The 24,557-nt window shown below is 43.1% G+C and overlaps 3 protein-coding genes across 5 annotated transcripts in view; 1 reads left to right on the forward strand and 2 right to left on the reverse strand.

Moving 5' to 3' along the window:
* LOC147031425 (sorting nexin-6-like) overlaps positions 1-8,786 on the forward strand; it is a 48,431-nt gene extending 39,645 nt beyond the window's left edge. For all 3 annotated transcript variants that reach the window (XM_085862928.1, XM_085862936.1, XM_085862923.1), the window contains exons 11-14: positions 1,688-1,774; positions 2,086-2,245; positions 7,795-7,880; positions 8,315-8,786. In XM_085862928.1, the coding sequence (XP_085719054.1) occupies positions 1,688-1,774; positions 2,086-2,245; positions 7,795-7,880; positions 8,315-8,368 (387 nt within the window). In that variant the 3' untranslated portion in view covers positions 8,369-8,786. The remainder of the gene's footprint in view (positions 1-1,687; positions 1,775-2,085; positions 2,246-7,794; positions 7,881-8,314) is intronic.
* Positions 8,787-9,787: 1,001 nt separating this feature from the next.
* LOC147031426 (uncharacterized) lies at positions 9,788-16,332 on the reverse strand. Its single transcript, XM_085862911.1, has 2 exons — positions 13,743-16,332; positions 9,788-10,583 (listed from the first exon to the last, which is right to left on the reverse strand). Exon 1 carries the CDS (start codon positions 16,253-16,255, stop codon positions 14,108-14,110), a length of 2,148 nt encoding a protein of 715 aa, XP_085719037.1. The 5' UTR covers positions 16,256-16,332; the 3' UTR covers positions 9,788-10,583; positions 13,743-14,107.
* Positions 16,333-22,858: 6,526 nt separating this feature from the next.
* The window catches only part of LOC147031427 (cofilin-2-like), a 56,424-nt gene continuing 54,725 nt past the window's right edge, over positions 22,859-24,557 (reverse strand). Inside the window, exon 4 of the mRNA XM_085862946.1 lies at positions 22,859-24,518. Within this exon, the coding sequence (XP_085719072.1) occupies positions 24,355-24,518 (164 nt within the window). The 3' untranslated portion in view covers positions 22,859-24,354. The remainder of the gene's footprint in view (positions 24,519-24,557) is intronic.

The following is a 24,557-nucleotide window of genomic DNA, read 5'->3' on the forward strand; positions in this document are numbered from 1 at the left end:
TAGGAGCGTGCTGTTTTGTTGCGCTGATTCGATCCTGGATTCATCGTGTCTCATGGCCTTGCTGTGCCTCATGCCTCACCTCGATTGGCTCTGGGGTTCTGCTGGCTCGGAGTACGGGGTCGAACGGTGGGCGGACCTGCCTCCCTCTCCTGCTCGCAACTTGGCGCCAGAACTGGTTCCCTGGCGGCTGTGAGCGGACTTGGGCCGACACCAGGAGGTCGACAGCACCACGGTGTCTCCTGCACCAGACGAGCGTAACGCCAGCTCGTCTGACGCCAATCCAGGGACTGTTGCGCCTACACCACGGGCCAGCCTGACCACCAGGACCAGCTATGTTGTGTGTGTGTGTGTGTGTGTGTGTGTGTGTGTGTGTGTGTGTGTGTGTGTGTGTGTGTGTGTGTGTGTGTGTGTGTGTGTGTGTGTGTGTGTGTACCTGGCGCCTTAGAGGGTTTGAGATTTGTATATCCATTGGAATTGTTTGTGTTTTCCCCACGCCCGAACCCACACCACCATCCCGTCGAATCGCCCCGGATCCCTCTTCTTATTATTATTATTTCTGTTTGAGAAATAAACATTAACTCAGTGAAAAGCGACTCGTGCCACCTTCCTCGTCCCGTTTGCGGGAGAGCGATTAAAACCGCCATCTTTGGGTTATAAATAAATAAACCGCCTCCATCGTTTCGGCTCATTCTACGTTGGCGGGACTGTTCAAGTCCCGTGGACGTCACAGTATCTTTAAGCCAAATTCCCCCCCCCACTCGCCCAAATTTTTTTATTTATTCTCACTCCTAGTTTAATTCCTAAAATATCTTGACCAACTGTCCTGCTCCCCTTCTTGCCCGTTTTGTGTAATGGAAAGTTAAATTGATTACACGAAGCTGTGCATGCTAATTTGTCTTCTGTGGCTAATAACTTGCACCAAAGAATGCTGAATAACTCCTGGGCTGCGGCTTTTTACGTAACGCTTGTGATTCGAGTGAGTGTTCTGTTATCGTCTTCTTCCATTTTACCCTGTTCTTAGAACCTTTTCCCCAACCTGAAGTTGCAGTACGTATTGTGATAAACGGAAGTCTGTTACTGCAAAACTGCAGATTCTGTTGTTCTCTCCAATCCAGAGGATGTCGCCAAACTGTCACAGTATTATATGGTCTCTCCTATATCGACTGGCAGTCTTCTCTTCATCAATTCCAATTCCACTGCCCTCCCTACAACTCGACCGACACCAATTGTGCAGACGTCGCACATTTACCTTTGAGCTGTCGAGATTGTTTGATTCCTGACCCAAATATAAAAGGTGGGGCTGGTGTTTCAAAGGCAGGCACGATGTTTTATCACCGAGTGTTGCCGCTCCGATGCGCATTGAGCTCGACGTCCCGTCTGCTGCTGGCACTAGTTGGAGGCTGAATATCCTCCTTCGCTGTCTTTCATGAAGAATAGGCAAATTCTGGCCAGCTGTTTCATGAAAAAGAATTGGACCAAACATCCACCCCCTCCCTCCTCCCAGCTGAACACGGAAGAATAATTGGGGCCATTAAAGTATGGGTCGAGAGAGACCTTCTCATACCAGTTTATCTGTAATCTTGTCTACCTATTCATCTGTTGGTCAGGTTACTTTTTGGCCTTCTTTTTCCATCAGCCTTGGCATTGATATTTCAAACATTTTGCCTCCACTTTTGTTCGTTTGCAGAAGCTGTATGGAAGAGTAGCCTCGGATGAAGACCTGAAACTCTCCGATCTTTTCCGATACTACATGCGTGATTCGCAAGCAGCCAAGGTTGGGCACACAGCAGTTGGACATTGATTTTTGGGTTTTGAGCCATTCTTGTTATCTTTGGTTGTGTTGACGAATACAATACGGCTCCAGTGTTGTTCGGACATTTTCCATTTGTCTGAACTTGCATTTACTTACCAATGGAGAATTCTGTTTGGGATGCTGAAGTCTAAAGCATCTTAACATGGCGTGTGAACAAAAGGTTTCTGTGAACCTTTTGTTGTCCCCATGAATGCTTTACGATTTGCCCTCATGCTCCATTTCCCCCCCCCAGTGTTTGACTGTTACATGCCTGGTTTTCTCTGGCACCCCAGGATCTGTTGTACCGGCGTGCTCGAGCACTTGTCGACTATGAGAACGCCAATAAGGCTTTGGACAAGGCACGCGCAAAGAACAAGGAAGTGCAACCTGCAGAGCAACAGCAACAAGTTTGCTGTACTCGCTTTGAAAAGCTCTCAGAATCTGCCAAACATGGTGTGTATACCTGTGCAAATTTTTTCTATAATTTGTTTGAAGGGTTAATATTTTTGTTTTGTTTTTTGTGTACAATCTCGATGTTCGTATAAGAGCTAACACACAGAACGTACAACAACGGGAGCAGGAGACTAGAGAGCTGGGAGAGGGAAGCACAAAACGGTGGGGAACAGGGACATTGGGAGATCTGTGGAAGGGAGAGAGATGGGGCGGGGAACACGGAGTAAACAAGATGGACATTACAGGGACTTTCAGGAAGGAAAACAGGGAATTTGAAGGAGGTGGGTTTGGGGTGGATTAACGGAGGGGAGAAAAGATCGAGGTTTTGGATGACGGAAGATGAGAGATGGTGGTGAACAGCTGTTTTGAAGACCTGGAGGGAAGAACGGGATTGAAGAGTGTGGTAGTTTGTTCCAAAGGCGGGAGAAAGGAGGAATGAAAAAGTGAAGGTGAGCAGTGATTCTTGATTTTAGTCGTTTTACCAGAAAGGGGTTCCTGGCGAACCTTGAGCACCCTGTGGAAATATGGGGTGGGGGGGGGGCGGAGGAAAGACCTCCGACCTGCCTGTGGTGAGAGACTCGGCCTCGTCGCAGGAGATACTAATGATCCTAAATGCCTTGGTTTCCACAGCATGAGGACAAGAAAGGTGAGAGGCGGGAGCACCAGCCCAGTGGGGACAGCAGTACTCCATCAAGCTGTGCATTTAAGCTTTGTATGTGGTCAGGAGCTCAAGTGTACCAAGGAAGGACTTTGCAGGATAGAGGATGTCCAGTCGGCAACTGGCTTCGAAGGCCAGGTTGGAAATGTGGCTTTCCCCAGGAATGATCATGGCAGATAGTGAGACCCAGAAACTTGAATGAAAGGACTTCAAGAGGATTGTTGAGAAAGTAGATTTGGGAGGGGGGGGGGTGTTCCAGACGGTCCTTTCAGAGAGACATAGTGAGACTGATATTTGTCAAGATTGAAAGACCCATTTCAAATGTTGGATCAGTTTTTGATTTTATCCAGACCTGCAGAGAGTGAAGAAGATGCTGCTTACTGATCTGAGTGACGACACATGGTACGGCAGAGGGTGGAGTCATCAGCAAAGAGATATAGAGGATTTTCCAGAGTCTGAGAGATCATTGATGAAAACCAGAAAAAAAGAACAGGGCCCAGAACGCTACCTTGAGGAACTCCAGCCTGGACAGGAGGAGGAGATGAGAGAACTCCATTAAGGGCCACACATTGGTTTGGACAGTAGAGGAAGTCTGCGAGCCATGAGTGGAGATGGCCTTGGATACCATAGGAAGACAGTTTGGTGAACAGGGCGGGTGCCAGACTGTATCGAAAGCACGCAATATGTCGAGGGAAATGGCTCTGATCTCGTATCTGGCATTGAGGACCTTCATGAATGAACTTCTTCAAAGGTTTGTAATGTCCTGTATTCATGTGATTCTTACTGCTGTGAATCTTGTCATTCTGTGGTACAATCTGAACATCCAAAGGTCAAAATTGCACTGCAATCTGTTTAGTGAATTTTAAATAGGGCTGACAGGGTGGCCTAGATGTATGCACACCCACCTCTGAGCTGTCTGGCCTGGGTTTGATTCTTGACCCAGCTATGTCATCACTGTTTCACAGGCAGGGTGATTCATAAATGTGTGTGCTGTCCCTTGGATGGTCGTTCACCTGAGCGTCGTGTCTACCGGCATTAGTTGGGGGGCATTAAAGATCCCACGGTGTCCTTTGAGAAGAGTTGAGCTATCGCCGTCACCCTGATCAAATTTCAAATTCCTCTAATTGACAGAGGGCATTGTATCAGCAGCACAGCCGTGCCCTCCGCCGATGTTGCTACTCCACAGCCTCGTGCTGCATACAAAAGAAGAAAAAAATTAAAGATCATTGCCACGTAGCTCGGTGAGGCAGCTGCAGTCCGTTCATCAGTGGGAAGTGCGATAAGCATAGAATGCCTCCACTGGGTTTCTTCAAAATCTCGTTCAGTCAAGTGTTAAAACCAACAGTGGTGACTTAAAAAAGGTAATCGTACGTTGGAAGTAATTGACGGCATAGTTTGTGGTTATAATAATTTTTACTTCCTGTAGGTGTGCCCCACAAAACACCACGAAAATCTGTCTTCAGTGCCTATTTTAGAAAGTCTGCACCCCCTTTCAAAAATCTCAGCTTTTGTTGCCTTGAAGCCTGGAATTAAATTGCATTAAATCAGACTTTTTCTTCCTTTATTTACGCATTGTAACCCACAAATTTCAGAATATAAATTAAAAATGCAAAACTAGAATATCTTGATTGGATAAGTGTCCACCCCCTTGAGTTAATACTTGGTGGAAGCACCTTTGACAGCAATTACAGCTACGAGTCTGTTGGGATGGGTCTCTACAAACTTTGCACACCTTGATTGGGCAATATTTGCCCATTATTATGTACAAAACTGTTCAAGCTCAGTCAAGTTACATGGGGAGTGTTGATAGCAATCCTCAAGTCATGCCACACATTTTCGATTGGATTCAGGTCGTGGCTCTGACTGGGCCATTCAAGGACATTTATCCCTTTGTTCCTTCGCCACTCCGGTGTAGCTTTGGCTGTGTGCTTCGGGTCGTTGTCATGATGAAAAGCGAACTTCCGTTCCAATTTCAGCTTTCTTGCAGAGGGCAGCAGGTTTTCCTTGAGGATTTTTTTTTCTGTATTTTGTTCCATACATTTTTCCTTCAATCCTGATAAGTGTCCCAGTCCCTGCTGATGAGAAACATCCCCAAACATGATTCTGCCACCGCCATGCTTCAGTCTTCACGGTGTTCTTTGGGTGATGGGCTGTGTTTGGTTTGTGCCAAATATAACGTTTTGCATTTCAGCCAAAAAGTTCCATCATGGTTTCATCGGACCACAAAACTGTTTGCCACACAGCTTCAGAATCTCTGGAGTGGTTTTTTTTTGCATACCTCAAACGGGACTCAAGGCAGGCTTTTTTGAGTAAGGGCTCCCTTCTTGCCACCCCACTGTGCAGGCCAGATTTGTGGAGTGCTTGGGATATTGTTGTCACAAGCACACAGTGACCAGTCTTTGCCATGAAGGCATGTAGCTCTTTCAAAGTTGCCATTGGCCTCTTGGTGGCCTCTCAGATCAGTTTCCTCTTTGCTTGGTCATTCATTTTGGAGGGACGGCCTGTTTTGGGCAGGGTCTTGGTGGTACCATTTGCATTTCACGTCTTAATGATTGTCTTGACTGTGCTCCAAGGGATATTCAAGGCCTTTGAAATATTTTTATACCCATCCCCTGATCTGTGCGTTTCCACAACTTTATCCCGGAGGTCTTTTGAAAGCTCCTCGGGACTCATGGTTGAGTCTTTGCTGTGAAATGCACTACCCAGCAGAGGAAACCTATAGGAACAGCTGATTATATTCTGAAATGATGAGAATTGCATCACCTTAACACGGGTGGAGGCCAATTAACTTGGTGTGTGATTTTGAAGGTGATTGGCTACACCTGAGCTAATTTACAATTTATCTTATTAGGGGGGTGGACACTTATCCAACTAAGATATTCTTGTTTTGTATTATTAATTATTTTTCTGAAATTTGTATAATTTCTTTTTCACTTGGAAGTTGTGGGTTACGATGTGTAAGTAAAAGTGGAAAAAGTCTGATTTGATGTAATTTAATTCCAGGCTATAAGGCAACAAAAGGTGAAAATTTTGAAAGGGCGTGCAGACTTTCTATAGGCACTGCATACACCTTCACATGGCATTTGTCCAAGGCGGAAAAACCCTGAGGGGAGGGGGGGCAAATGAAGTCTTTGCAAACTGTCGTCGGACCCTTAGCCCCCCCTGCCAAGTCTGGTTGAGATTGGACAAGTAACGACTGAATGAATTGCAATTGCAGAGATGGACAGATACCAAATTGTGTATTTTAGAATGATTCTTGCTTTGTTTCTGAGGGAAATCATTGAAGGGTTGTGACCTTCAAAACCTAAACTGAAGTTGTTTACCATGTTGCCTTAAGCCATAACGTAGGAAAATTGGTCAAATTCTTCTTTAGTGGAATCCCCCCCCAACCCCCACATGTGCTTGAATAGTTTTGCTGTGAGCAAGGTCAACAGCTCGAGTACATTAGTGCAGGCCACAGTTTAGGCCACATTAGAGCAGGCCACAGTGTGCCGATAGTTAGCCTTTCAACAAGGAGCTTGCTTGCATCAGGCCAAAATTTCCCTTCACCAGCCTACAAAAAAGTGAACTTCTTTTATAGGCATGCAGGAACTTCAGCTTCATCTCATTGGTGATCGACCTCGTCTCTCGAGGATATTTCTTCCCCATGGACCGCATTCAGGTGGGAGCCGGTTATGACGACGTGGCAGCTCGGGCTTCGCCCTTGCTCCTGAACTCGGTACACTGAGTGAGCTTGTTCATCAGGAAACCAGAATGCAGGCAAAAACAAAACTTCCTCTTGTCCATTAGGAAATAAAAATGGCCAGCACGATAAATAATCTGCAGCCAAAAAACAACTTTCAACATGTTGCATCATCTTCCAGAAATTGGCAATTTTTCCAAATTGCAATCACGATCGCCCGAGGACAGGATTTTTTTTTGGGGGGGGGGCAAGTGCAAATTGAATTTTCATATAAATATATTGGAAAAGGCAGCGGTGCAAATTGTACAAAAGTCTCTTGGAGGAACTTGTACACGTCACACACTGGACAAACGTGCTTCTTTAGATGTATTACAAAAGGACATTGGTAGATGATGAACTAATGTCCTTGTAATACATAGATTTGAACCTGTGTTTCTTGCATCTTGAGGCATTGGTTCAGAAGGCTGTGCGAACAGGACAGCCCTCAACCCATTTCATCCAATCAGAAGAGCCTTTATTAAAATGAGGTGCGAGGCGAAAACTGTTGAAACCTGCATCTCCTCACCCCACAACCCAGCCTTCCTGCTCAGGATGTGCTGGAGTGTAAGAGTTCTACTCGTAGCAAGCCCTATCCCAAAGCTAGCGAATATTTGCTAAGCAATGCGTTTCGTTATTTGATCGTATTTACTTTTCCGTACGTATGCCTTCACATCTCATCAACTTCTGCCCTGCTGACATTTGGATCAATTAAAACACAAATTTAAAATGTGTGAAATTTACGATTATTAAATGTGTGTTGGTTGATTTATGAATCGCCCATTTGCCAGGAAGCACAACACCCGGCTGTAGCTTTTAAGCATGCTGATTGGCATGTCTTCCCTCCATCACATGTCTGTGCAATCTGGACCTGGTATGGCAGAACATCAGCAAAATGATCCAGTGTCCCTGGTTGATTCGTCCCCCCCCCACCACCCCCTCAATTTCCTCGCCTCCTTCTCCGAAAGGTTCAGCTTCTTCTGCTGATAGTTCCTCTCCCACCCATCTGCTGGGATGAGCAAGCATGGCTAACATAAGCAACATTCCACCATCCGCAGAGAGCCTCGCTCGGGATGCTTTCGTACAAGTAGACGTGAATTGTTATTGATGTATGTTGGTTTCTCGACATGACAACAAAAGCTAATTTTACCCCAAACCAACTGCCTATTCCAGAACTGATCGATTTCAAGGCAAGGAGAGTGGCTGCTTTCCGCAAGAACCTCGTTGAGATGGCCGAGTTGGAGATCAAGCATTCCAAGGTGTGTTGCTTTTGATTATCGAGGAATATTTTTTTGCCTGATCTTTTTGTTGAGGTTATGGAGAGATGCATTAATCCTGGTGTTGGCGTAGTGGTTAGAGTAGCGGCTTGGGATCCAAAAGGTCCTGAGTTCAAGCCCCATTGGCCGCTTGAATTGACTCAGCCTGTCATCCTTCCGAGGTTGGCGAAGAGAGTACCATTGTACTGGGCACGGTGTATGCCTCGGTTAGAATAGGTGTACCATATCCCTGTGTCGTAAGAGGCAACCAGGGTTGCGTCAGGAAGGGCATCCGGCGTAAAACCTATGCCAAATCATTATGCGGATCATAACGGATGATCCGCTGTGGCGACCCCTAACGGGAGCAGCAGAAAGAAGGAGAGATGCATTAACAGCAACTGTCGGCTTTGCGTGTAACCACCGCTTTTGATTTGCAGGCGCTGCTGCAGCTCTTGCGGAGTGGTCTCGGCATCTTGAAGGGGGATCATTGACGGCGGTGCGCAGCAGCCATGAAAATGGTGTCCATGCAGATTTCTTCACATCGATGTTGACTTGCACGATTTGTGGGGAAGCTTTTGTACCATTGAACAATTTCTTCCTCCTTGCCCCTTTCTGTTCTAAGGATTCTGCTTTGAGCAGCTCATGTGAATTTTTTTGTTTGTTTGTTTTCATAACTATTCAATTCCAATTGGCAAATGAAATAAATTCCATCAATCCTTGTCTGAGCCCCAATTGTAAAAGATGAACAAATTATATCTTGCTGGAAATCTTTCTACTGTCATTTGGAGATTTGTATGAATCTTCCAACTATGACTGGGAATTTTCAAGCGGCTGATTAATGGTTGAAATATGTACCACGATGAGGACCAATGTACTATATTGAAAGAAAATAAATTCTGTTGCACTTAATTCTAGAAAATGTGATTATGGTTAAAATTTTCCAATATTTTTTTCTCCAGATGTTTCATGTGCTTGAGGTACTTACTTTAAAGCAAATAATCCTTGCATCGAGCTGCCCGATCTTAAAATAATAATGTTTGAGTTGTGGTAACGTAATCACGAGGGGCCAATAAAATGTTTACAAATCATGAAATCCAAACATTTGGAATGGTACATCAAATGAGGTGAAAATGGCTGCTTTACCTAATATGGTACTTCATGTTTTCAGCAATAATTATAACCACTCGATCATATCTTCTTCTTTTGGCCAGATGAAGATTAGTATCTCGGGGTAATTTTGGAACTTCTCTTCCTGCTTCGTAATGATCTCTTAGCTCTTTGGAGAATCTACGATTGTAGATAACTGTCAGTCCCTCACAACAATGCCAACGGCTCCATGCATATTCTTATCCAGCTCAATGGAGAAACATGTTGGTCAAACACCTGGAATGTGATTCAATACTTCCACACAAAATTTGGCGAGCTACCTGCCCAAACTACATGGTATTCATAGAATACTTACCTGGGGCACTCAACGGTTTTGGAGATATAGAGGTGCAATGTTTTTGTTTTTCCAAGATTGTGCCTGTACCACGTGACCTATGACATCATAATTAACATTCTGCAGGAGGCGCTTCTATGGTGAAAATTGTCAATCGGACCAAGAATTGCAGAAAAATGAAATTCATACTGATCAAATTGAGCATTGTACTTGTTGAATGATGACATCATAATTAAGGTGCTGATATCAAAATATCTTATTCCCCACAGGGAGTACTTGACCATAAGCCATGTTTCAATATTTTCCATGGAGCAGTTTTGGGGATATGGAGGTGCAAATTTTTTTTGATTTTTTTTTCCAAGATGATGCCTGTACCATGTGATGTCATAATTGTCATTTTAAAAATTCTACAAGGGGAACCGCTCATATTCTGAAAATTTCATCCATCGAAGTAACAGTTGCAGAGGAATTTTTGTTTTTTCATACCGATCAGATCAAGTGTTGTATTTGTTGAACTACATCATAATGAAGGCACTGATGATGACATCATCAATATATCTTATTCCCCATTGGGAATACTTGACAATGAGCAATGTTTCAATTTTTTTCCATTGAGCGGTTTGGGAGATTGAGGTGTAACGTTTTTCCAACATGGTGTCTGTACCACATGACCTATGATGTCATAATTATGAATAAAAAATTGTGCAGGCAGAGGCACTCATGGTAAAATTTTGTGTCATCAGACCAACGGTTAAAAATGCAGACATGAACGTCCGCAAGCGAATGCTAAACCCTACTTTTCGCTTTGGGGGAATAATCCCACGCAGAAGTGGCTTTTGGAGCTCCTTTGATAAATAAATGTGTGATGGCTTATCGAGCAATTCTAAAGCTTGTTTCAAGGAGAGAACAGTCTTTGAATTCTCTATCAGTTTTTGATTGCTTTAAATCCGAAGGATCAAACACAAACACACACGCAAAGTACCCTCCCAAAGGTTGATCTTGTTCCAAGCATGCAACACATTCTTCTGATGCATATTTTTATTTGGGTGGTGTATAGGTAACTGACAGCTCTGTACAAGTTAATTTAAAAAAAGAAAAAAAAACCAGCTTCTGTGCTTGAAGTAAAAACATACCTACTGCTTGTTTAAATCACATCACTGCACAAGAAAATGTGAGGACAGGAATACTGTACTTTACTGTAAATGGTGGAGACTTACCCTCACTCTCACCTGGACATGGCAAGACAACGCAGAGAATTTGCGTCCCTGCAAGATAAAAACAACCATGAAACATATTTGACCTTAAAAATAATTGGTTGGATTCAATGACCATTTATTCAAAGACTCGAAATGAAATGAATCGGATGAAAATTGAGGATTTTATAAATACCACCTTAGTTGTTAAACCTGGTGTTGGCTCAGTGGTGAGGGTGGTGGCTTAGAATCCAAGGGTCCTGAGTTCAATCCTCGTTGCCTGCTGAATTATTTCACCAGGGGGTTGACTCAGCCTGTCTATCCTTCTGAGGTTGGCAAAATGAGTACCAGCTTGCTGGGGATGATTGAGTCATTCGAGTATCCTGCGTCGGAGTGGCGACCCGTCCAGGATTGTGCCCAATAGCCAAGGAAACTGCTTCAGCAGCACCGATGCTCTGTACAGTGTATGGTTCCAATGGATGGACCTTAGTTGTTGACCTTTTGGTCCATATTGATCTCAAAAATAATTGGCGGTTGAATTCAGTGACCTGAAATATAAATTCTCTCCAAATGACAATTTAATTTGATGAAAATTGAGGATTTCAGAAATAAAACCGAAGTTGTTGACCTTTTTGTCTTCAAAAACAATAGTCTTCTTGCTTATGGACAAATTATCATGTGAAGTTTCGTGAAGATTGGTTTAAAAATTGCAACTTAAAACAGACAGACAAAATCGACTGTGACCAATATACTTGAAAAATCTTCAATTTTGCAAGTAATAAAAAAAGGAAAGCTGATAGGTTCTCCCATTCCTGTCATTCCATGAGAGACTTCCATGTTAGTGGACAATATAAAAGTTTGGACTTCATTAAACACCACACTATAGTTGAATAATCTTTACGAGTTATATAATTCAAGGTTCTTTAAACTTTAAGCCTGGTGTTGGCGCAGTGGTTAGGCCAGCGGCTTGGGACCCAAAAGGTCCTGAGTTCAAGCCCCATTGGGCCACTGAATTTATATATATATATATATATATATATATATATATAAAATTCCAGGTGTGTGTGTGTGTGTGTGTGTGTGTGTGTGTGTGTGTGTGTGTGTGTGTGTGTGTGTGTGTGTGTGTGTGTGTGTGTGTGTGTGTGTGTGTGTGTGTGTGTGTGTGTGTCTGCTGTTTTGACAACCACTGGTCCGATCTAATTGAAACTTGCCAGATATATTGCTGGGGACCTGAGGATGTGCCTTTTCAAGGTTTGATATTAATCGGACAAGTGGTTCCCAAGTTATGGCCATTTATTTACCAAACCAATGACAAGACACGTTATTGCGTGGGCATGGCCGATGGGGGAAGGAAACCTCAGTCACGTTCCCCATTACGTGTTACAACGTACGGACTTCCGAAGAGTGATGAATTCGTGTATTCCAATAATTTCTCGATTTCTTATGCGCATTTATAGATAAACACAATGCCCCAAGTTACGATCGTTTTCATTAGACGGTGCATAAATTTCGGTAACAGAGTGCTGGTGTGCTCCAAACCAGGAAGTAATTTTTTTTCTCTCTTCTCTTTTTGTTTTTCCTTGTAATGTCCTTTTTTTCCTCGTGCAATGTCCTTGCGACAACATTGCAAAAAGGTAAAATACGTTGGCGCTAATTGAATAATTGGCTATTAAAACCGAAATTGCAAATATCGTAACTGTGATATGCGAACTTCTAGGCCACACACGTACGGGCACGTGAGAGCGAAGAAAGAGCCTGTGTGGTTGTTGTTTCTTGCTCACGGTTGGAATTTTTTTTTTTTAGTTGTTGTTACAGGCATGTACAAGTATACCAAAGTCGTATAACACCAGGGGGTTGACTCAGCCTGTCATCTTTGAGGTCAGCAAAATGAGTACCAGCTGTACTGGGCCCGTTGTGTGCCCGTTAGAATAGGTGTACCATATCCCTGTGTGTCGTAAGAGGCGACCAAGGTTGCGTCAGGAAGGGCATCCGGCATAAAAACCTTTGCCAAATCATTATGCGAACAACAAAACGAATTTCAATACCGGATTGGTCGAGGCCCGGGTTACCAACGACCGGTACCGGTGGTCAGCTGTACAAGTGGAAATTGGGCTACTGCTGGGTGAAGGAGGAGAAGGAGACGGGGAAGGCGAGTCCAGAGGCAGTGGGAGAGGAGGAAGGGTAGAAGTGTGGAGGTGAGAGTTGGAACTCGGAATGTTGGGACGATGACTGGCAAAGGGCGAGAGTCGGCTGATATGATGGAGAGAAGAAAGGTGGACATACTGTGTGTACAAGAGACCAAGTGGATGGGGAGTAAGGCTAGGAGCATTAGAGGTGGTTTCAAACTGTTCTACCATGGTGTGGATGGGAGGAGAAATGGTGTCAGGGTAATCCTGAAGGAAGATTATGTCAGAGTGTATTGGAGGTGAGGAGGGTGTCTGACCGAGTGATGAGTGTGAAGTTGGAAATTGAAGGGGTGATGATGAATGTCATCAGTGCATATACCCCACATATGGGGTGTGAGATGGAATATAAAGATTTCTGGAGTGAGTTAGATGAAGTGTTGGAGAGTGTATCCAAGGATGAAAGAGTGGTGATTGGAGCAGATTTCAATGGGCATGTTGGGGAAGGGAATAAAGAGGATGAGGAGGTGATGGGTAGGTATGGTCTCAACAAGAGAAATGTGGAAGGGCAAATGGTGGTAGAGTTTGCAAAAAGAATGGAAATGGCAGTGGTAAATACGTATTTCAAGAAGGAGGAACACAGGGTGACGTACAAGAGTGGAGGAAAGTGCACACAGGTGGATTACATCTTAAGCAGGAGATGCAACCTGAAAGAGATTAGTGACTGTAAGGTGGTGGCAGGGGAGAGTGTAGCTCGACAGCATTGATTGGTGGTCTGCAGGATGATTTTGGAGGTGAGGTGGAGGAAGACAGTTGCATGGAATTTAGGGAGGAGGCGAGACAGGTGTTGGATGGTGGTAAAGATGGGTGGGATGATTGGGCAACAACAGCAGAAGTTGTGAGGGAGATAGCTGGGAAGGTACTTGGTGTGACATCTGGACAGAGGAAGGAAGATAAGGAGACTTGGTGGTGGAACGAAGAAGTACAGGTAAGTATAAGGAAGCACCAGCAAACTGAACGTTTTAAAACGTAGCTTGCAATGGAGCGAGGGTCCAGGCAATGGAGACACTGTCAAACAATTAATCTACCACTCCCAACGACTACTCACCAACTCAAAGCCTTGACTTGAACAGACATCCAGAGATGCCAACTTTTGGAAATCAGAATTAGGGAGGATTTTCAACCGACACCAAATAATGTGCGCGAAGCGCACATCTCGAGCGCGGAGCGCTCGACCCTTGCGGCGGGGTCCAGGGCCCGCCTTAGGGCCCTGGAAGCTCTGGGGTTCTAGATGCTCTCTAGTGCCCTCTGAGCCCTATTTTGGAGCATTTAACATGTTAAGAATTCCCATTTTTTGAACAAAAAAAGGGGAAAATTGTGCACTTTTTAATGTTACATGTATGTTAATATTAGTAAGTTAGGGGACAATCAAAGATTAACAAAAAGCACAAAAGAAGCAATATTTTTCTTACCTTACTGGCTGGTACTACTGCTGCTTGCTTTTTCCATGGCAGCTTTGCTGAGTGACAGCTGTGTGGCTCTTTTAGCCCTTCTGATTATGTCTTTGCTGTATTCTCTCTGGTAGCAAGGGGTGTTATGAGCTAGTTTTTCAATTAAGAGAGCTTCCAGGGTTTTGACACTCAAATTGGGACGAAATTCAGTATGATTCTTCCGTACAAGACTGAGTGCCCGCTCACATGATGCGTTCGAATGAGGAATGACCAAGATTCCCTTCATCACTTTGCTCAAATTAGGATACTTCTTGGCACCAGTGCAGGGATCTGTGAGCTGTGAAATCCGATGCCACTGCTCATCCACTCTCACTGTCTCAGTAGCAATTGTAGCTATGGAGGCGTCTGCCTGGTAGTGAGCGAATTCACTCTCAAGACTGTCTATGTCACTATCACCGCCACTGAACAGACAGGGGAATTTCTTGATGAAAAACTCCACACAGTCAAACCCCACTTCTTGGTGTAGCTTAACATCCAGCACCTGAGCATGCTTGGCTAATTCATCATCTAGCGGCCAGGTTTTGAAGATATAATTGCAGGCTTTCACATAATATGAGCGAACTGCACTGAAGAAACCTTGGATGTCTGACTCACTCAGAGTGAAGGTGGATTTCTTGAGACTCCTTTGTTCCCTTATATACAGTTTGGCATCGTTCCCAATCATGAGGTCCTCATCATTCTTCTGATGATTTCTGTCAGAGAAGGGTACATTTACCAGAGCAACCGATGACACCGATGGTTTCAAAAACCATACGAAGATATCTTTCAGAAGACCATTCAATTCTCCGTGCAGGAGATGAATACAGGGTTCGTCTCTTTGGAGCAGAAGATTCCCCTTCTCAAAAAGCTTGTTAGCATATCGAAGGAAGAAACAATAGAGTTTTGTTTGTGGAGACAAGAACATCCTGTTGACACGTTTTTCTCTAGATTCCTGCACAGTGTTTGAGGAAGATGCGCTTTTAGTTGTAGAACTCGTAGTACACTTAGCCGCAGGGCGATCACACTTGCGTTTACTGCCAGCAGAAGAGGTCAGACTCGTAGTACCAGATCCAATTTTACGTTTGAGGAGAGAGCTTGAGGTAGGTGCAGCCAAGGAAGAAGACCTCTGATTCGAAGGTTTTGCTGAGCTTCTATCAAGTGATTTGGCAAAAGCAGAACTTAACTTGGGTCCTTCTTTGCCTGTAGATGGGACTATCACAGTCTTTCTCGACTCTGAAGGAATCTGCTTTGTAGATGAACGTGATGAAGGGCCGGTGATGCTACCTGCTCTCAGCATTGGTTTTGGTGCTGTCCCTGCTGTCTTCTTCGCAGCAGATACTGCAGTGGTAGTGGTGAATGCTGCTCCACTAGTGCTTGATCCTGCAGTGCCAGTACTGGCAGTAGATACAGTGCCGTCCTTCTTGCTCGTTGTTAGAGTCTTGGCTACAGTTGGTTGCATTTTTCTTCGTACTTCTTCTTTGAAGAAGAGGCGAAGTGGCTCCCACTGTTCAATCAGCCTGTCTAGGCACTGACCAAGGGACAGCCACCTTGTTGCGACATGCTTCAGAATCTTGTGTGTCGGGGCATCACAGAGTTCTTGCAGTGCTTTCACTCCTTTGACGCGTTTACTACTTTTGTCCAAGTAGTAGTAAATATCGATGAGAAAGTCATCTAATTCAATGGGTAAGGCCTGAGCCGCCTTCTTGGCCGTATTGTGCATCATATGGCAAGGGCATCCCATGATGTAGCACTCTGGATTTTGTTTGTGGATATAAGCAGCGACTCCTTTGTGCTTGCCCACCATGACAGAGGCATTATCAGCACAAAAGGAAACACAATTTCCCCACGGAATTTTCCTGTCACTGAACTCATGATCAAGCAGTTTGAAAATGTTTTCTCCAGTGGAATCTTGTTTGCACGCAGGCAAACTTAGCAAACCTTGCTTCACAATCCCAGCACTGTTGTCATAGTACGAAATCAGGACAGGATATAGCTGGGCCTCACCACTGTCATTGCTACCGTCTGTAGCTAGGCTAAATGGAGCTAGTCTAGCAATATCGGCAATAGATGAAGCAGTAACATTTGACAACTCACCAATTACACTGGTCAACAACAAATTTGTTGTCTGCATTTTTAAGCTGATTTAGGACGAATCTGATGCGCTGAATCCAAAACTCACATTAGTTTTGTTCAATCAGGTCAAGTTTTTGAGATATGGCCACATGTCGTTTTTTACATTTTTGTTCACATGTACGCATGTGTGGAGCATTTTAGAAGAAGTTGGTGGGGGTAAAATGTCATGTCAAATAATTGTTTTAATTGGAAATAATTATTTTAATGACAAGAAGTATTCAGGTACGATAGTTCTAGGTGATTATGTCGAAAAGGGATCAGTTTGAAGTCATAAAACCTCAAAATCTTCCAAAAATTGGTGAGGCAAAGCATAAAGTTCGTGGATCAAAACTAAAGTTAATGGGGCAGATTTTGTAATAATGTGATACAAAAAAGTTGTATTTCTTGAAATAACGAACTCTGAAGAATGTACAATACCTACATGCGCCAATTTATGACATGCGCTTCTGCTCAAGCTTGGAGTGCCACAGTACGAACCCAAAGATTGGAGACTGTTCATTGACAGCAGCAAGCGATCACTGAAATGTGTTCTGCTACACAACGGCAACCAGTTTGCCTCTGTACCCATCGCTCACTCGACTACACTGAAGGAGAAGTATGAAGCGGTGAAGTACGTTCTGGAGAAAATTGGTTATGATCAGCATAAGTGGTTTATTTGTGTTGACCTGAAGATGGTGAACTTTTTGTTGGGACAACAGTCTGGCTTCACCAAGTACCCATGTTTTCTGTGCATGTGGGATAGTAGGGACCGTGCTCAGCATTACACGAAGAAGGACTGGCCTGTGCGGGAGGAATTGGTGCCATGCAAAGAAAGGAACGTCATCAACGACCCTCTGGTGGACAGAGACAGAATACTCTTCCCACCGCTGCACATCAAGCTCGGCTTAATCAAGCAGTTCACCAAGGCTCTGGACAAAGATGGTGACTGCTTCACTTACTTGTGCCAGGCTTTTCCAGGATTGACCATGGAGAAGTTGAAAGTTGGCATCTTTGATGGTTCTCAGATCCGTCAGCTCATCAGAGATCCAGAGTTCAAAAACTCAATGAATGAAGTGGAACTGGAAGCGTGGAAGACATTTGTTTTGGTAGTGAAGAACTTTCTTGGCAACAATAAGGCCAGAAACTACGCAGAACTTGTCAACAACATGCTGACTGCTTTCAGAAACCTGGGCTGCAACATGAGCATCAAGATGCACTACCTATTTTCACATATGAACCGGTTTCCTGAGAACCTGGGTTCAATGAGTGACGAGCAGGGGGAGAGATTCCATCAGGACATGAAGGAGATGGAGACCAGGTATCAGGGTCGCTGGGACGCAGTCATGATGGCTGACTACTGTTGGAATCTGAAGAGAGACCTCCCTGCCGCTGAACATTCCAGGAGTTCGAAGAAACGGAAGTTCAAGCCCTGAAGTTTGAACAGTGGTGACGCAACATGCAATTTACTTGTACTTACCTTTATCAATGCCCACCATTCAGATGACAGTAATCGATGTTTCTATCATGTAATCAATAAATGTTGTTGGCAAAACATTTTTTTTCTTAAAAACATGTTTAGGATGATATGTGTTGACAAAAATCAGCTGATAATGCCACAAAAATGTAATTGATTTTGTCACAAGATCTGATTTTTTCAAATCAACTTAGCACAAAAACCTGACCTGATGGAGAGAAACGGATGCCATTTCCTGATTCAGCAGTGCCAGAATACCCTAATTCACTTGTAGAAATATAGACAACATTCAGAAAGTAAAAAATTGTTGACCAGTGTTCTTTTTTTCTTCTTTGTTCTTGTTCTTTTTTTTCTTTTTTTTTTTCTTTTTTTTTTCTTGCTTTTTGTTCTTGTTTTTTTTTTTATTTTTTTTTTTTTTATTTTATTTTTGTTCTTGCACATCTTGCACATCTTGCAAGTTTTTGTTCTTGCACATCCATACTTTGAAGCAACTTTTGAATCTGGAAACATCTTTTGAAATTGAGGTCCAGCATGATCTGAGACTGATATGGGCAAGTTATGTTCCACAATAAATCCACTAAAGAGAAGTTCCGCTCGAGTAACATCCTCTTCCTCGCTTGTCCCTTGTTTGGTGAAATAATTCAGAAGTGTACCGGTACTCGTGCTCGAAGATCTCTCCTTTGCAATGTCTGTGTGCCGTTTGCTTCCAACGTGCTTCCGAATATCATCGCGACCTCCGTGCTCAACTGAAATATCAACGCTGCATACTGTACAATACGCATGATGAATTCCTCTTTCAGACTTTCGAATACACGGGTATTGGAGACTGTATTCGGTCTTGTACTTCTGAGACCATTTCTTGGTCTTCGTAAGCTTCTTTTCTGCCATTTCGTAATCAACATCGAGGGCTTGAAGCATCGGTAACTTCGAAGTCGATGTTCCACAGCTGCAGCGCGACTCGTAGAACTCTAGCGGCTGTTAAATTAAACACCGCACGGTGGTCGCGACCGCCGGGCTGGTACGGGGCCCAGCTGCATGCAGTGAGCGTATCGCATGCATATACACTGTGCATACATACCGCATGCACTGTATTGCACACAAACCGCATGCACTAAATCTCAGTGCATGATCGCATAAGCGAGATCCAGACCCAATGTTTCGCTGCTCCTCATTTGAATTTGCAATTTTTTACGTACAATTTGGTAGCAGTGAACGTTATGGAGTTACCACATGCTATACGTAGCAGACGATGCTTTTCATTCAATTCTCATACTAGTACATTCTGATTAGTGAACAGTGCAAAAATATCAAAATTTCGGGAGGATAAGGATAGTGATCGTAAGGGCGGGAGTTTGGGTGAATTTTCGGAAGCCTCCCGATGAAATCGGGAGGGTTGGCATTGCTGCAGACATCACCGAGTGGCTCTTAATCCTTTGGACACACATCACGCACCTCCTTTTCTTCCAGCAGTGCGAAACTGCATAACCACCTGGTCAAAGTTGACCCGTTGGACCCAAAATTGGAATCAGACAAAAATGTTTAAAGCTTCAATCTTATCAACTACCCCTTCCCATACAAATCCTCAGAGCTCCAGATATACACAAAAAATATGGGCAATACCCCCTGAGCACTCTTCTCGAAGAATAATGATACTGAGGAGGAAGTTAACATGAGACAGAATCAGCAAAATGTACCAATGAACGAATGTTTAAGCAAACATCTATTGTAGAGAGCAACCCCCTCTCCCCCACCCCATCAACCCAGTAAGACCCCAATTTTTTTTTTTTTTCCAGACAAGTTGCAAGTATTTGTGGATGGACAATGCACCATCCCATAAGGAACCCAGAAGTACATTCCAAGTGAGGAATAACCACAAAATGTTCCCCAGCACAACTTTTAAACAAGTCTGCAATTAACAATTTGGTTAACATTCACAAAGATGCAGTACATCATCTCATTACTTTAAACTTAGCAACAAAACAAACTATGCTTGCTATCCTTACAAAATGGACAATTTGGTATTCCTAAACTGATGCTTTTGCAAGGATAAAATAAGGAAATTGTTTAACTGATGAGCATGAGGAATGAAGGCTATCTTACAGAGCCGGATCGGTGGTGCTATCCGGGGAAAACGAGTCTTGCACACTTTGTCAGGTTTCCCTGCAAGACTAAACATTTTCATTCACTATATCTTACAGTGTACACTACTTTCATACAACATATGTATATGTGAAACTGCAGAATATTTTATTATTTTTTTTTTTTTAAAGGAAAGTAATGAGCAAAATCACTCCGGACAAGGGAATTTTGGAAAATTGATCTCAAAATATGCATTTTGGGGGCATTCCATCCAAATTGTAACAAAGAAACAAAAAAAACAAGCAGTCATAGACTGGTACTTACGAAAATCGTCAACTTGACCTCTGACCTTGTCTAATAAAAGCTGTCGCTAGAGAAGATAGCGACGCAAACCAGAAGTTTCTACGATGATTCTGCTCCAAACCATCAAAAATCGAATGTTTGACCTCACTGTGACCTTGAACTTTGACCGATTTTGACCAAAACCTTCTAATCAGCGCTCGCCATCACCCTCCTGAATCACGTGGTGTAATTTGACATTGATAGCTTCTTCCGTTCAAGTTATCGTGCCTACAAACAAACACACAGAGGACGCAAGTCATCAATATACTTATTCTTTAGATTTCGTAAGTAACAAACAATGCAACAAACGAAAGTGATATTTGGGGAAGAATTTTTTTTTTTTATTTCACCTGATCGGATCCATTCCCGGGAAGATTATCTTCAGTGAGTTGGCACAATTTTGGTGCAATAAAAAAAGTGAATATAACACGACTATTAATACAAGTTTTATTAAAGAAGCAAGACCTGATGGGTGGGGTGGCCCTATTACCAGTATACTGGTACTCATTTCACTGACCTCGGAAGGATGATGGGCTGAGTCAACCTCCCTGGTGTTAATTCGGTGGCCAACGGAGCTCGAACTCAGCCACCAGGATCCCAAGCCACCATCTTAATCGCTAAGCCATCACCAGGCTCGTGGTAGTAGTGGTGGTCACACATCATCCTTTCGAACAGTTCATCTGAAACCCTCGCTCATGGTACAAAACCATAAGATTCACGACCCCTTTAAAAAACTCACCATCATGTAATGAAGGCGTTTCCTTGAACCACGCTCTCTCTAATGAAAGTAAACGAGCATTCACGATACCCTTATGTGTTCTGCGCATTTCTTCACTTAACAGGTACTGGACTCGACGTCATAGTGTCTGACCAAAAGACTTCTGGCACCCTCCGTTGTCCGCTCGTCACCATTTGATTAAATTACATTTCCTGAATAAGTGCGAATTACATTTATCTGCACATTTTCATGTCTACCTTTTGTCCAGGGATTTTCAGTTCATCATCCTCTGCCTTCTTATTGGTGTGGTGACTGGCCATTGCAGATTAAGCACACGAGAAACCATTTTGGTACAGCTTTAATCGAAAAATCTCCAGCAGAGGTTGAAATTGCTGCTCAGGTTCTCCAAAAAGAGACCAGCAGAATTAATTTGAACCAGACCCTACAGCGGAGGTCAGTCAACAAGCTTGGCCACATGTACGAAGGAAAGTTGCAAGTCGTAAAAAACAAGTCTCAAAATATTGATTTCATTTGCATTTACAACACTTGTCTATTTGCCTCCAATCCTCCCCCAGTGAAGCCAAATTGAAAGCCTGACATTTACTTGATGTGGTGATGAAGCACATGCATCATGGGCCAAATGGCCTTCTGTGTTAAAGGTCCTGAAGATTTATCGGTCTCATCAATATAGTCACAAACATCATGAGCATTAGACCATCGGGTTTGGTAGCTTTAATGGATGCCATTTCTGTATTTAGATAAGACACCTAATCATAGGAACATACCTTGCAAGGTGTTTTTTTTTCTTTCTTTTTTTAACCCAGATAACCTGCACAAAAATGAGAGCAAGTCAATCGTGGTCATGATGCATTAGCATTGCACCCAAATGGGTTAAGAAACAAATCAGTACATCAGAATAGCAACTCAATTACCTATAAATCGCAACAAGATTTTCCGACAAAAATACAGGAGTTTCACCCATGGTCACGGCCTACGTGCACCCAAGGTTCACAGCAAGCATAACACTTCACCAACACACACACAACAAACAGCTTCCAACAGTGCGAACCAACCATTTTTTTTTAAAACCTTCATTCAGTACTTTTTAAATCAAAATGCAATTAACATATTTCCAAACAATTTATTTGAAGACCGTGGTGTTGAATACATCGTTCTCAATGCTAGCATTGGGGACTTTCTGCTTCAAGTCGCAAGACCCGAGCACAAGTGTTCGGAGGTCACAGCGGTCAAGTTCGCTCTGAGTACCTGTTCTGAGCCACAAAGGAGGGTGCAACTTACAGGTGGTCGAGCAGCCGATTAGCCGCTGCAGATTTGCGCTACTAGCTGTCATGGTCGTTTGAAGAGAGGACCATTCCTGCATTCAATCACAGGTTACCTCTGGTTGTTCCAAGTAAAACGCATTGGATATGTGATGGCAGGTCCAGGCATGATCTGATGGCAGTTGGTATGTTGTGAACACAAACGTAATGGTTTGCTATCGATCAGTTTCCCTGTCATTCCATCATGGCTTCCCCCCAAACATCTTAAACAGTTTCTTCCAATGATGCTGTTAAACAAGACACTCAAGTCTGACATCACACCATGAACAGCTATTTTACCAACTTTTGTTGTAGAACGCTTAAAGTAGATGCATATGACAACCCCATTCAGAGAATTTCCCAGAAAAATCGTATCAATGAAAACAAATTAAAACATCACAAGTAGATTCTCGGTAACCATCATAAACTCGAGCACAAAAAAAAAAAAAAATTACGGCAGACAGTACCACTGGACATACTTTACCCTTGGGAGATAATTGGCAGAAGCAACAACCAAAAAAAATTTGCAGAGAAAAGATGTAAACATGATGATGCTGAGAATAGAAAAGGAAACTGTGTGCAGGCAACCCAAAGTGGGATTAATTGGGGACCATGTCCCTTGGAAACACCAATATTTGCTTTCTTTTCTTTGCTCCCCTTTCCAACAGCAACCAGATGAAGACAATTAAAAGCATTTAAAAAGCACATTTTTATTTAATTCCTTTCGAACAGTAATGGATAAACAAAACACGAGGGAGGGGGTGGGGCAAAGCCATAATTCAACATCGACAAGTTAAGCAGCTTTAGAATTCTGCCCCAAAAATATGTAATCATACTTGAACCTGAATTTCTCACACATGCTTACAAGATAGCGGGTGAGGAGTGTGGTGCCCGAGGCTGTCCACCACATGGAAAAGTGGACGGCCTCGCTTCACCTGACACACCCCCATTGTGAATTGACTGTTTGCACCACTTGCTTTGTCGAACCAGATGTGATCACGTTAATCCCTTTGACAAACCATCACAAATGCACAAGAACGTCAAAGGAAGGTACAAGGAACCCAAGAGAGCAGTTTGGTCTGTTTTTGAAGTCTGATCTCAATTTATTTTAAACATGATCGTATTTCGATGAATGGGAAATCTACTCATTGCCCAACTAAGGACTGACCCATAGATCTAAAATTATTCAAAGCAGCAGACAGCTGCCAAGGAAAACATTGAAAATGGTATTTTTTTTTTTTTTGGAAGCTAATGTGTAGAAATGTAAAGAAAGGAATGTTTAATTATGAAAAGAAAGACACCATTAAACGGTGCTCACCCTCCCGTTTGAAAAACTTAGCAAACCAACTCGATGCAAAGGTGGATGGGTCTTACAAAAACCTCATCCACAAAATGAGGCTCATCATCCAAAGGTTACCGTTAACAAACCACAGATTAATCAGCCAAAAAAGTGAAGTCGGTCTAAGAGCTTGTTCAAAGTAAGGCGAATCACAAAGCAATAAATGATCGAATCATTGCAAATCACAGCATGCTGAGAATGCCCACGTCTCAACGGCTGAATGGCAAAACATTTACGACGACACTCCAAAAGCGCAAACCCATACATTCGTATTAGTTCGTCACCATAAATGGAGTGCTACATGTCTGCCATGATAGTCTCTGGTGGTACAAGTCATGCACTCGAGTATGTGGTATATGTTTGGATGCATGCATGTATGATAGCAAGGATAACACAGATTGGCCACACAACCACCATACTCAAATCAGTATCAAGTATCCACAATTACAAACTATGCAGCTTCAAATGGTCAAGCTTGCGTACAAAGTCCACGCCACTAAATTTTGACTTCTTCATAGTTGGTCAACGGCCAATGCTCAACACGCATGCACCAAAGCAAAGTTTCCAAAAAAGAAATTGCGATTCAGCACAAGTACAAGTTCAGCAAAACAAGCCGACTCACTCAAACTGTCAATTGCTTCCCTTAACTTTAACTTCCTCCAAAACTACCAAACCATTTACACAAATCAAGGCATAATATTACAAAAGGACAATTTGTTGAGCAGACAAAAAAAAAAAAAAATTATGTTATATTGAAGAAGCAATTAAAAGTAAATGTGCTAAATTACAGGAAAAATGCTCCTGAAATTTGTGAGGAAGAAATACACATCAAAGTATGAAAATTGTGTTAGTTGGAACGCTGCTGCTGAAAGCTCGACCCCTTTTTTGCAGAACGACCCTTTTTCACTTCCCTGCCCTCCACTTTAATCACATCCGAGCCGAGTTTTTCTGCAATCTCTTCGCAGTCAATGAACGAGTCCAAGTCGTGTATCTCCACGTAAGCCTTGTAACCTGCATAAGAGAATGGTGGAACACAAATTCAGAAACAAA

Source organism: Eptatretus burgeri, chromosome 2 (assembly GCF_056783735.1).
Source record: "Eptatretus burgeri isolate ZD-2024b chromosome 2, Ebu_testis_v1, whole genome shotgun sequence".
Taxonomy (NCBI): domain Eukaryota; kingdom Metazoa; phylum Chordata; class Myxini; order Myxiniformes; family Myxinidae; genus Eptatretus; species Eptatretus burgeri.

What these genes read in the sequence shown, in the direction of transcription:
- LOC147031426 (XM_085862911.1), bottom strand. Translation starts at nt 16,255, where the DNA reads ATGCAGACAACAAATTTGTTGTTGACCAGTGTAATTGGTGAGTTGTCA.